The sequence below is a fragment of the Chelonoidis abingdonii genome, chromosome 14 (assembly GCF_003597395.2).
Source record: "Chelonoidis abingdonii isolate Lonesome George chromosome 14, CheloAbing_2.0, whole genome shotgun sequence".
Taxonomy (NCBI): Eukaryota; Metazoa; Chordata; order Testudines; family Testudinidae; genus Chelonoidis; species Chelonoidis abingdonii.
The window spans coordinates 1,393,539-1,406,840 of record NC_133782.1 but is presented as its reverse complement, the minus strand read 5'-3'; the positions used below and the strand labels follow the sequence as shown (position 1 = coordinate 1,406,840).

General features: G+C 44.2%; 1 protein-coding gene across 1 annotated transcript in view; it reads right to left on the bottom strand.

Moving 5' to 3' along the window:
- The window catches only part of CTNNBL1 (catenin beta like 1), a 79,370-nt gene that overhangs the window by 43,906 nt on the left and 22,162 nt on the right, over positions 1-13,302 (bottom strand). Inside the window, exons 8-10 of the mRNA XM_032762425.2 lie at positions 13,214-13,272; positions 11,858-12,006; positions 884-1,065 (exon numbers count right to left, since the gene is read on the bottom strand). Of these exons, the coding sequence (XP_032618316.2) occupies positions 884-1,065; positions 11,858-12,006; positions 13,214-13,272 (390 nt within the window). The remainder of the gene's footprint in view (positions 1-883; positions 1,066-11,857; positions 12,007-13,213; positions 13,273-13,302) is intronic.

Sequence of the window (13,302 nt, the reverse complement as noted above, 5' to 3'; positions counted from 1 at the left end):
CTAGGGGTCACACAACCAAATTAATCAGGAGCAGGTTTAAAAAAAGGAAAAGCAACTACTACTTCATATAATGCACAGTCAACCTGTGGAACTCATTGGCATAGGATGTTGTGAAGGCCAAAATTATAACCAGGTTTAAAAAAGAATTAGGTAAGTTCATGGAGGACAGGTCTTCAACTGCCAGAAGCTGGGACTGGACAACGGGATGGATCACTCGAAATAAGAGTTACCTATTTAAGATCCACTCATACTCCTCACCGGTTTTGCCAACCATTTGAATTCCCCTCCCCCGGAAAGTTCAGCTAGGAAATCTCTGGTACAAAGCCCAAGTATCATTGTCAGTATTTACAGGTCTCCCCCAGCAGCAGGGGGAGATTGGGCCAGACCCAGCTCAGGTTGCAGGGTCCCGGCGTACTGCAGTGAAGCATTCTGTAAAGCAGAGTCTCCCAGAGGAAAAAGGGAACAAAGAGAAGAACTTTAGCTGTTACTAGTTTATTTCTGCAATGCCTGACGTTTATTGAGTCACACTTCAACGCTCAGAGCCCTGAAAACACTGCTTTTGAGGGACATTTGTAGTTGCCTCATTACTCTTTTCAAAAGAGTTTTGCATCAAAGAGACAGATCTTCAAACAGCAGACACATGTACACAAATTCAATAATTTATTAACAGTCATACAGGAAATGGAACCACTATGAGGTGCCGGTACTGAAATACGCACAGCAGCTGTGTGAACAGCTAACACTGCACCAAAGTGACTGCACAGGCTGTCATGCATTTTATGCTGCTGAGAAGTAATGAAAGGGCTGGTGTTCTATTCTTTTCAGAAATTTACTTTCCCCTTCCACCTTGCACTGTAACAGGACAGATCTGGCTGAGTCCTACCTTCATGTTCCTTTTCAGTTGTTCCGATTTTTTTTATCTTCTTTGGAGACTTCATGAAGAGTGGGAAGATAGTCCTCAGACCCAGGATGTCAACAAACTTGTGACAGTTGTCTGTGCCCTCGGGTCCAATCATGGCATGGTCCAGTACCTTCAGAGCACTGTTGCGAGAGATCTTTTTTTCTCTGTGAAAAGAAAATACCCGTGTTCAGGATTGGAGTGATGCACAGAGCTATGGAGTAAAGCTTCATTTATAGAAGTTTGAAGAGGCTGTGTGAAAAGGAAAAATTAATATGGCAAAACCAAGTGAGAAGAGTCTATACACAAATTCCTCTAAGTGTCTTGTTTTGCGATAAGCAGAAGTGTTAGCTCCCTGGATCCCTCCCTTTCAAATCAACAATGAGGGCAAAACAGCCTTCATGCTCTTCTGCTACAACAAGAGCAGTCTACCTCCAGATTGTCTTACAAGATGCCACACAAAGAGCATGGTGTGCAGCACACGAAACCAGGTACTGTTACACCATAAGGACCAGGATTCAAATTTAGTGAGAGGTCAGCTGAGAGGACATGAGTAGAGTAACCTCTGTTGGGTTCCTGCTGGACAAGAGTCCGTATCATGAAAGCAAGGAAGGGTTCCTGACGACGTTAACAAAACCACCACTAAACCTGCTACATTCAGAGGCAAATGGAAAAGGCACCTCTTTGTGCAGGCTTTCCCACAGCAGTATGCTTGTTTTCACAGCCCCATCCGCAGGCTGGCTGATGGAGGGGGCAATTACCCAGGAGCCCCCGGCCGCTGCTAGCAGCACAGCAGCACTAAGGCAGGCTTCCTGCCCGCCCTCGCTCCGTGCCGCTCCCAGAATCGCCAGGACAGCCCCGCGGCCCCTGGGGAGGAGGTGTTTTCATGCACTGCCCCCACCCTGAGCACTGACTCCGCAGCTCCCATTGACCAGGAACTTCAGTCAATGGGAGCTGCGGGGGTACGCGGAGACCTCCTGGGCTCCCCACCTAGGATCTGCTGCCAGGGGGATGTGCCGGTCTCTTTCAGGAGCCACTCGAGGTAAGCGCTGATCCCCAGACTCCCTCCTGCATCCCAACATCCCCTACCCCATCCCAGAACCCACACCCAAACTCCCTCCCAGGGCCCACACCACACACCCAAACTCCTTCCTGGAGCCTGCACCCCACACCCCAAAACCCTGCCCCAGCCTGGTGAAAGTGAGTGAGGGTGGGGGAGAGCAAGCAATGGAGGGAGGGGGAATGGAGTGAGCAGAGGCGGGGCCTCAGAGAAGGGGTGGGGGCTCAGTGAAGGGGCAAGGCAAGTGCCTTTGAGTTTGCGTGATTAGACAGTTGGCAGCCCTACCGGGTGGGCATGGGAATGCCCTGGCTTTGCCAGAACAGCGTACCCAGCAGCACAGCCTGCAGCAAGCTTGACACCAGCCAGCACAGGTGCAGCACTGCCCAAATGTCAAGCGGACCCTGGACACAGCTTGTGCGTGCGTGGGGACCCACTGACTGGTCTGCCCCGGGGCCTAGAATTGCTGTTGGCGGGCCTGCCCATTCATCTGAAAAGACGACTGACCTGCTTCTTGGTGGCAGGGAAGAAAGAGAGAAAGAAACTGATTAACTATAGGGAGGCTCTCAAATACGCTAGAGATGAGGACCATAGGAATACTGGAAGAGACAGATGTACCACAACTGCACTTATAGGGTATTGAAAAATAAACTGCCTAGCACAAATTGACCCCCAAAAATAACAGAACTGTTAGATAGATTTTCTATGCAGAGTAATATTTAATAAGAGTCCAGTCCTCAAAGTGTTACGCTAGGCACCTTAGAATGTCCCCACAAGGTTATAAACCGGCCTCTCTCTCAGCAATGAAGGAGGCTTGAAAACTCTGAACACGTGCTGCACTCACCTGAGCTGGGAATCTGGCTCTCGCTATGATGAGATTTAAAAATTTTATTAAGATGATGTTTAAAAAAAAAGTGAACGGTACAGAGTTTAAGCAAAGAAGTTTCTGGTTATCAGGGAATAAGGTACAAGATTATTAAAGGCATGTTTCAGTGCCTGCATCTAGTATGTTCTGTTCATGCTAATCACCATGGAAACAGTTCAGAGCAGGAACCATAACTTGAGAGAATCTTCTGTTTCTTGGGGTTCCACACAGACCAAGTCAGCATTTAAATAATTAAAGAATAAACTTGAAGTTTCCCCCACAAGAGGTAGTGGAATCAATAATGGTTACCATTCCATAAAGCAACCTTTTTTGGCTAAAGCTGAATTAAGAGTCTTTACCACATATGCCAAGTTCCCAGTTTGGCCTTTCTATGACAACAGTTAACAACATCAATAGCAATGAACACACTACATCTGCTCCTGTTGGGGTGATGTTAAATGTAGCAGAGAAAACTCAGTCCCCTGAAATCATGTCTTGGAGGGAAGCAGAGGGATTTTCAGCTATTTGGTTTTAACAGGAATTTGTAATTTTAATGTTTGCAATTCACATTGTAGGCAGGTACCTCAGAAGTAGTATTTTAAATTCTATGCATCTCACATCAGCAACATGATTGACCACAATAGATTTGAGACATTTAACAAAATCTGTGAAACATGAACTGCGAAAGGAGCCATGGAAACGTTTAGCTAGCAGACCAAGTGGAACAGACAACACACGCAGGGACAATATAACCAAAAGAACAAAAGAATCCATGCAGCCCCTTCCAGCCCATGCTGCAGAACACTGAGAGGCTGGCAAGAATGCATACTCAGGGCCCAAGTCTGCATTCCCATCATACCCCAAACCACAACGAAACCTGACAATGCAGGATCAAGCCCTTAATTGGTAAAATTTTTACTGCTCTTAACCGGCACATACAAACAAACAGAGCAGACCATTAGTCCATCTAGTACAGTGGTCCCCAACATGGTGCCCATCATCAAGAGGCGTCGCTGCTGAAAATCAGCGGCATTTCAGCAGACACACCTCTTGAGGTTGCCGCTTCTCGGTGGCATTTCGGCGGATGCTTGTCCGTCGGCCACGGTCCTCGGTGGCTTGCCATCCGGTGCCTGCCAGACGAAAAGGGTTGAGGACCATTGATCTAGTATATTATCCTCTCTCTGACAGCAGCCAGGATCAGATGCTTCAGAGAAAGGTGCAAGAAACCCCATAGTAGATAATTACAGAATAATATGTCTACAGTGGAAGCTTCTTCCTAACCTCTGTGAATTAGTGGTTATCTTATACCTGAAGCTTGAAAGTATATAGCCTAACTAAAAAAAAAGTTACCCTGCCTAGTGTAACTGTGGATGTTTTCAAAATCCGTTAAATGTCATTTTTTATATATTCTGCTAAGACCTTGGCCTTACTCATGCTAGTTATGCATTAAATTAAAAAAAATATATAAATTGAGATCTGAGGGTTCAATCTTTTCCCTGCCTTATCTGTTACCTGCACACCCTTCCCACTTCAAACTCTCCCTTGCACTCTGAGTCAAAGTAACAAAAAGCTAAAAAATAAAGTCCTTTTTTTGGCTGAACAGCCTAAGAAACATTTTCAGAGGGAAGTAATTGCCTATTGATCAGCATTTAGGCAGGTTGCAAAGAGCTATTTCTGGAATATTCATTGGATTTAAGTTCAGGCTTTAGAGATCAATAGCTGTTTGACTGGACTGTCTAGGGTTGATTTTATTTGAAATATTTATTCTACTGGAGGGCAAGTAGTTTATCTTAGTCTCATCTGGGTTTACTGAAGTATCTTTTAGCTGATCACTAATTCAAACACAAGCAGATGTGCAGCCCACCAAATAGAGAGTGAGCTCAGTTTAAAAGAAGGACTAACTCACTACAATGCAGAGTCTCCCCATTGCACATAGCACCCTGTGGTTTATTCCTTTGTTGCTGTTCAACATAAGAGAAGTATCCTTTGTAAAGTCTATTTCTTTAAAAGGATAGTTGCTAAGGTTTTCCAGACCCCACATTAGCATAAATGTAAAGCCAATTATTATAAACCCTGTCTCTATACATCATCTTGTCTCTTATAAGTACGGTTTTCTAAAGTTATTCAGTCCATCCCAATCCATCGCATCCCAGTCATGCATCTCTCCCATTACATTACGCAGAGGTCAGAGTACACATTGTGCAGAGAAGACACCCCCCCGGTCCCTTGAGCTGTAGTGTTATTTTTAATGACAGCACTTACTGTCAGAGTAACAATCAACCTCCTGTGCACACCGCTTTCGGACAAAGGCACTGTATGCATCTACCAGGGCCACTGCATGTGCTTTACGTTCTCCTTTCTAAAAGGATTTCATGCTTCAAATTTGTATTTTCCTTGTGTACATCAAGAGAAATAAATAATCATGGTTTTTGTAAAGGGAAATCATGCATTACCAATCTACTAGAATTCTTTGGCGGGGGGCAGGGAGGGTCAAGCAGCATGTGGACAAGGGGGATCCAGTGAGTATGTTGTATATTAGTCACTTTGAGAATCATAGAACTGGAAGGGATCGAGAGGTCATCTAGTCCAGTCCCCTGCTACTCAAGGCAGGACTAAGTATTATCTAGATCATTCCTGACAGGTGTTTGTCTAACCTGCTCTTAAAAATCTCCAATGATGGAGACTCCACAACCTCCCAAGGCAATTTATTCCCGTGCTAAACTATCCTGTTAATAAGTTAGTAAGTTTTTCCTAATGTCCAACCTAAACCTCCCTTGCTGCATTTTAAGCCCATTGCTTCTTGTCCTATCCTCAGCTGTTAAGAAACAGTACAGCATGCTTGATGGACTAATGGACAGAGCCTGCGAGGCAAATGCTGGGTAAAATGTCTATGCTTAATGAAAAAAGATACAGCAAGAAGACTAATTCGGAGCTTTGAAGGGATCATTGGGAACACCAGCTCTAGTAAACAGACGAGAATGTTAAGAGCCATGAAAGATGCACCTTGAAAGAACTACAGACAAGCTCTGTGGAGCTGTGCACATGCAGACGCATTTGTCAGATTTTGTGCCTTGTACTGCTCACATACCCTTGTTTGTGCTGCAGAGTCAAAGAGGCTTTTGCACAGGTTAAGCAAAACCACAGTGAATTTCTTCAGAATAGAAATGTCTGTCATTCAAGCAATGGAAATCTCTGTGCACCCTCTTTGCTGCATTTGAAGGTGCGGGCATGCCCGCACCTTCAGTTAATAATCAAGGCAGATACACTTTATTCTTGCTACACAACAAAGATCCCTCTCAATATGCCCCTTAAGAACACGGTGGTCGCTTCTCTTCCAAGCCCTAACAGAGTTTTACAGCAAAAGTAATAAGCCTCGTGTCAAATGTTTTCAAGGAAGCTGACAACACAATTCTGGTTTTCTCTCTTTGTTGCCTTTTTAAGAGAACTGAACCTTTTTTGTCTCAAGGCAGCGCCTGGGATTCTACACTGCATAAAGTGCTTCCTGGCCTGCAGAAACCTGAACTGTGCTGGAAGAAAGACTAATTGAATGTGACATTTCTAAACCTTCTGTGGTGGCCACCATCTTGCTGATAAATTATCTCATTCGTGAGAGGCAGCCCACACCATAAACAAGGCTCCATGCATGGGCACAAGCTGCATCCTCAAGCAATTCTATCTCCTCTGGGTCTCACCTTGTCTTAGAACTCTCTCGTCTGTCTCTACTGCCCACAATTTCGGTCACGCTCAATCCTCTATTCTCCTGCTTCTTCCATAATTGTGTTTTGCAAATCTGTTTATCCCCACCTCTACAATATCAGCCATCTGCCCCTCTGCTGAAGTGCTCATCCAGGCCTCTGTCTCCTCCTGATCTGACTGGTGCAACTCCCATCTCAATGACCCCCCACGCCCCAGATACGGATCACAGACTTCAAGAGCAGAATACTGCCACCCATCTTCCCACACATACAAAGGGCGATGCCCACCACAGGCCTCTCTTTGAATACCACTGCTGGCTCCCCATTAATTCAGGGCTCAGTTCAAAACTGTCATCATTACTGAAACAGTTGCCTCATGTGCATTGGACTATTTCTTGTTTGCTCCCTCCTCTCATCAGCTACTCTTGCCATTGTCAGCACAAGAATTTTATCTGCAGTTCTTGCCATATGGAATAGCCTTCCTGTGTCACTCTGCTTTGATTCGCCAGGCCTTTTATTTGTAACTTTAACTATATTAACCCTGTGGAACATTTTAGCATCCATTTAGTTAAACAGAATAAAGATGTATCATCTAGAGGCACAGTATATAAAGTCTGAAAATCAATTTCAGCTCTGCTTTAATAAGAACATTTGCCCAGTTTTTGTTGAATGTGTCACTTAAGAATACATTAACTGAAGACATTCAGCACTGACTATGGTTTGCTATTTAATGGGAGAGTAGATGAAGGCTGTGCGTAGTCCCCAAGGGAAGTAAGAGAACAAGTTCACACAAGGTGCCAGTTTCCTTCGCTGGTGGATATATAGTCTTAAATCTCAGCATAAGTAACCCAGACCTGTTTTCATTCTTTTGTCATCCATGGGAATCACTTGGGTCACTTTATCTGCTAAGCTAACCATTCAGCTGAAGGACACCACACTGTCTGGCATCTCTGGATAGATGATCTCACTAATGGAGCAGTTACACCAGTGATACAGACCTGCTAACGTGCTTGGAAGCACTAGACAAAGAATGTAACATGCGCCTAGGAAATAGCCAGGAGTCAAGCCACAGAACATTCCTACATAGCTCTCCTCTCTCCCACACCAGGTGAACAAAACATGTTAGAACAACTTGGGACTTGTTAGACCTTGGGCAGGTGTAAAGGGGGGGGAATACATACACTTAACATTTCTTAAACTTCTTCAAACTTAAGCTAAAGAACACCCCCTGAAAAAACAAAAGACAACAAAGGAACCAGCTGCAGGAATATAAACAGCATGCAGTCAGAAGTCCAGGAACAGAGTGGGGGCAAGCCAGTTAATTGCACCCAATGCAGCATGTATGATTATCTGCCCTATCGGCAGATGGCATACAAGTGCATTCGGTGCAAGGTGTTCCTGGCCCTCAGAGACTGTATATGGGCTTTGGAGACCAGGGTGGCTGAACTGGAGGAGCATTTCAGAGAATGCTACCATAATATATGGAGCTATACCTATCTCACAGAGCCAGAAGGGACACCGAATGGTCATCGAGTCCAGCCCCCTGCCTTCACTAGCAGGATCAAGTACTGATTTTGCTCCAGATCCCTAAATGGCCCCCTCAACGACTGGACTCACAACCCTGGGTTTAGCAGGCCAGTGCTCAAACCACTGAGCTATCCCACTCCAGGGCAACCGTATGGTGACTTGCCTGCCTGGTGCGAAGGTTGCGGATCTCTTGGACGATAAGGCCATTATGGAGAAGCTAAATGAACTCTTTCCATTGGTCTTCATGCTTGAGGATGTTAGGGAGATTCCCAAACCTGACCCATTCCTTTTGGTGACAAATCTGAGGAACTGTTTCAGATTGAGGTATCATTAGAGGAGATTTTGGAACAAATTGATAAACTAAACAGTAATAAGTCATCAGGACCAGGTGGTTTTCACTCAAGAGTTCTGAAGGAACTCAAATGTGAAATTGCAGGACTACTAACTGTAGTCTGTAACCTATCATTTAAATCAGTTTCTGTACCAAATGACTGGAGGATAGCTAATGTGACACCACTTTTTAAAAAGGGCTCCAGAGGTGACCCCGGCAATTACAGGCCACTAAACCTGACTTCAGTACCAGGCAAACTGGTTGAAACTATAGTAAAGAACAAAATTGTCAGACATATAGATGAACATAATTTGTTGAGGAATAGTCAACATGGTTTTTGTAAAGGGAAATCATGCCACACCAATCTACTAGAGTTCTCTGAGGGGGTCAACAAGTATGTGGGACTATGGGGATCCAGTGGATATAGTGTACAGTAACTCATTGCTTAACGTTGTAGTTATGTTCCTGAAAAGTGCTACTTTAAGCGAAACAATGTTAAGCGAATCCAATTTTGCCATAAGAATTACTGTAACTGGGGGGGTTAGGTTCCAGGGAAATATTTTTCTCCAGACAAAAGACTATTACACACACATATGCACAGTATAAGTTTTAAACAATTTAATACTGTACACAGCAATGATGATTGTGAAGCTTGGTTGACGTGGTGGAATGGTGGAGTGGGAATATTTCTCAGGGAATGCCTTACTGCTAAATGATGAACTAGCACTTGGCTGAGCCCTCAAGGGTTAACAAGTTGTTAATGTAGCCTTACACTCTACACGGCAGCACGAATGGAGGGAGGGGAGACAGCATGGCAGAGAGAAACAGACACAGACCTTGTGTGTGAGAGATGTGCATTGCCCCTTTAAGTAAGCTGACCCCAGTTTAAGTACACTGCCTTTTTAAGTAGATCAGCAAGTTGAGACAGCAGCTGCTGACAGCAAGCTCCCTCCGTCCTGAGCCCTATCATGTCCCTACTCCCCTCTGCGTGTGTCATCAGCATGGACACTTGTCCTCCAGAATGGTGGTTGAAACATGAAGGGACCATATGAATCTTTAGCACATCTGACACATAAATACCTTGCAACGCCAGCTACAGAAGTGCCATGCAAATGCCTGTTCTCACTTTCAGGTGACATTGTAAACAAGAAGAGGGCAGCATTATCTCCTGCAAATGTAAACAAACTTATCTGTCTGAGTGATTGGCTAAACAAGAAGCAGGACTGAGTGGACTTATAGACTCTAAAGTTTTACACTGCATTAAAAAACAAAATCAATTTTTTTCTTTACATAATTCTATGTTTGTAAGTTCAACTTTCATGATAAAGAGATTGCACTGCAGTACTTGTATTAGGTGAACTGAAAAATATTTCTTTGGTTTTTTACAGTGCAAATATTTGCAATCAATAATAAATAAAGTGAGCACTGTACACTGTAAAATATTTAAATAAATGATATTCTATTATTGTTTCATCACATGATTAATAAAAAAATTGTGAATCACTTGACAGCCCTAAAAAAACCCATACCAAGAAGGTGTAAAGAAACATGCATTAGAAATGGGAATCAAAGGATATGTCCACAGCACAGAAAGAGTAAACTGAGTATGTTCAAGTTCTTTCATATTCTTTAAGAGAGAAGTAATTATTTAACTCTTAGTGAGAGGGTCGGACTCCCAGCCCATAGAAAGTGGAACAGAACAGACAGCAAGATGACAGCAATAAAAGCTCCCACTCGGTGCCTTTAACCTTGACCAACAGGAACCACTTTTAGTGAGCAGTTCGTTCTTCAGGCCCAGCTACTCACTGCTCCCTCTGAAATGTACAACAAGGAGACAAATCAATGCCCCATGTGATGGTGGTTTGGAGATGTGAACATCTGTCTAGAAGGAATCAGGCAGAACAACAACTCCCGTTGCCCAGTCAAACAGCCAGACGACAATGACTTCTGGCTGCTGCTGACCTGCACTGGATTTGAATAGTTCAAGGCTCTGCCCCACAAGCAATCCAGTCCCCTTTATCATTGACTAATGTGCAATCCAGAGCCCTGCTCAAGCTTTGATAAGTCCCACTTTTCCTCTTTCACCACTTCGGGTGAGGAACCATATTTCCAAAACTGCAACTCCTTTCCGAGACTGCAGCAACACCACAGATGTTGATGGCAGTTTAATTGTGCTTTGCCCTTCATTGCTCCTTTATGGCCACTAAAAAAAGAAAAAAGTATCAAGGGAAAAATTTTCCCCTCGTCATAACATTCCAACTAGGATCCTGGTGAAGAAGATGGTAAACATCGCAGTCCAAACAAGGGGAAAAAAAGCCATTAAAAATTCAAATGGTAATTCCCACCCACATGGCGCAAGTACTCCAGATATTTAGTTCCACAAGACTAGCTTAGCCACTTAGTATTAGAAACAACCTAGAGGCAGAGGGAGGCTTCCCCCTTGTCCTTGGCTTTGGAGCTTTTCTTTAATTAGCCTTAAGAAAACACAGCGTTCCTATCTGAACAATCCACATTTCTGGATATTTATTCAGCTCCCCATTGCTGCACATTACCCAGCCATACGCTGCAGGAATACATTTCTCATTGGCATTTGCTAGCAACCTCCACAGGCAGCTCAGCACACCTAGCAGAACTGAACAGATAGCCTACTCAACATGCAATTGTGAGGCTTGGGCAGAGTCCAAGTCAAGTCGGAGCAGATATGCTTCACCAGCAAAGAGGAGAGGAGGAGGAGGACTGGAGAGTTACGGTGTGACACAAAATGTGCATGGATAGGAAATGCACATTTATATTCATTTCCCAAAAGCAGTTTCACCTCAGCTTTCACAAAAACACCCTTACCAACCTGGTCAATCAATGTTGCGAGGATAACATCTGGATACAAAGAAAAGCACTCTGTTCAGAGGCCCCCACCACCTGTAGTCTGTTTTTGTTGGAGTCCAAATTCTTAGTAGGTTAGTGGATTGACCTATAGTGTTCTTTCACCTGGTTTTCCAGGACAGCATTATACTTGCATCTTCCAGCAGCTACTTTATCTCAGTAATGCCTCACTAGGGGAAGTTTCACCCAAAAAAATAAATTAAAAAATGACTTTTTTTTGCATAAAATTCAGAACAGGGATTGTTACACAGAACTATCAGGGACGGAGCATTATTTCAGTGAGATATTCAGATGTGAGAGAGGGGACTGGATGGACAAACAAGCACATTAAGAATCTCTGGCTAGCTCAAAGGGGAATATTGCGTTGGGACAAGGGGGTATCACCCAAAAATGAATGTGTCCTCCAGACTAGTAACTGGATGGATTACAGGTGCATTTAGCAACCAGCTGGCAGGGAGACACCACCCAATTTGTTTCACTAGTGGTTGTACTTGTTGACGCTGCTGGACAGAAGAGGCAGAGCATGAGGACAGAGGTGTCCGGACACAAGATGCATGTGTTGTTCTGGTTAAGTGTGAATGAGATCAAGTAGTCAGATATGTACCTGAGCATGAGGTTCATCAGCTGTAGCCCCTCCCCCTTCAGGAAGCGATCTCGGTTGGAGCTTAGCATTAGACAGGAACAGAGAGAGTCAAACAGGTTCTCCATCATTTCCTGCTCTTCTGCCGTGCTTGGATTGTGTCGTTTAAACACCTGCATGCCAAAGAGGGCAAAAAAATGTAAGCCCTTACTTGGTTGCATATGAACACTGACATCAAACACAAATTAACATCAAACACAAATTTCGCAGGGCAAAGCTTCAGAGTTTAACCTGTAAATTATAATTTTGCATAAGCCTGCAACTGTGATGGCAGCAACCACTCTCTCAGTGCATTACCCCCCACATCTCTGTGCTCCTCTCACTCCATTTGGCATGACTGACTGTTATTGCGATGGCCCAAATGGCTGCTAGTAAATGGGATGCAATCGAAAGCACAACAGGAGGGTGTGCTGGAAAAATGGAAACAGGTTGGTTACCTGACCTATAGTGCAGTGAGGATACAGCTGGTTACCAGAGGCACAACTGCGGCCGACTGTGTGCTCAGATGACCTCTTCTTTGTACTAGTTTGTGTGTAGTAACGAAATCTATGATCACTTCAAATAGCCAACCTACCACCACCCCACTAGCACCCCTCAATAGTCACTTATGCCATTCCTGACCTTCTCCCAACCAGCCTCTGCCCAACAATTCCACATAATTGTTAGTTTTTCCTATGATTTTTTCTTCTGCACCCCAAAGACAAAGCCTCCCCTGTTGTCACTAGTCTTTACTCCTGGTTTTTTGCTTAATTTCTTCCTCAACCCTTCTCTGTATGCAAGCCTCATTGATTACGATACAGCTGAACAGTCCTTGATAGTGAATACCAGAAGTAGTTGTTGAGTGAAGCAAATATAAGCCTGACCCTAGACCTTACCCACGCACGTCACCATCACTTCAATGAACAAAGTAGTAGTTAAGGATACAAAGCTGAGTAAACCCCCTTAAAAGGGCAAATAGGCAATGCAGTCTAGTGCACTGAGCAGAGGATGCCAGGAGCACCCGAGTTCTAATCCTCACTTTACCTCCAAGTCTTGATGTAGCTTTAGGTGAACCATTAACTTCTGTTGTGCCTCAGTACTCACATCTCTAAAATGGGGACAACCCCCACCTGTCTTGGAGGGTGAGCTCCCAGTGGAAGTTTCTAAAGTGCTATGAAAGTGCTAAGAGTGAGCATTATAATGCAACAATGTATACAAGCTGCCAAGACAGAACAATACCTAGCAGCTGTTCCACTCCTGCTACTATTTTTGCTCATCACTATTTTCAGCCCCAATCAGTGAGTCTCTCAATGGCAGACCAGAAGCATATGAATTACTCACAGATAACTGCTGAAGCAGCACATCGATCCCATCCAGCTCCCCAAGCAATTCCCTGTTGTCTAGAGGGGGAAAAAAAAAAAAAAAAGAGA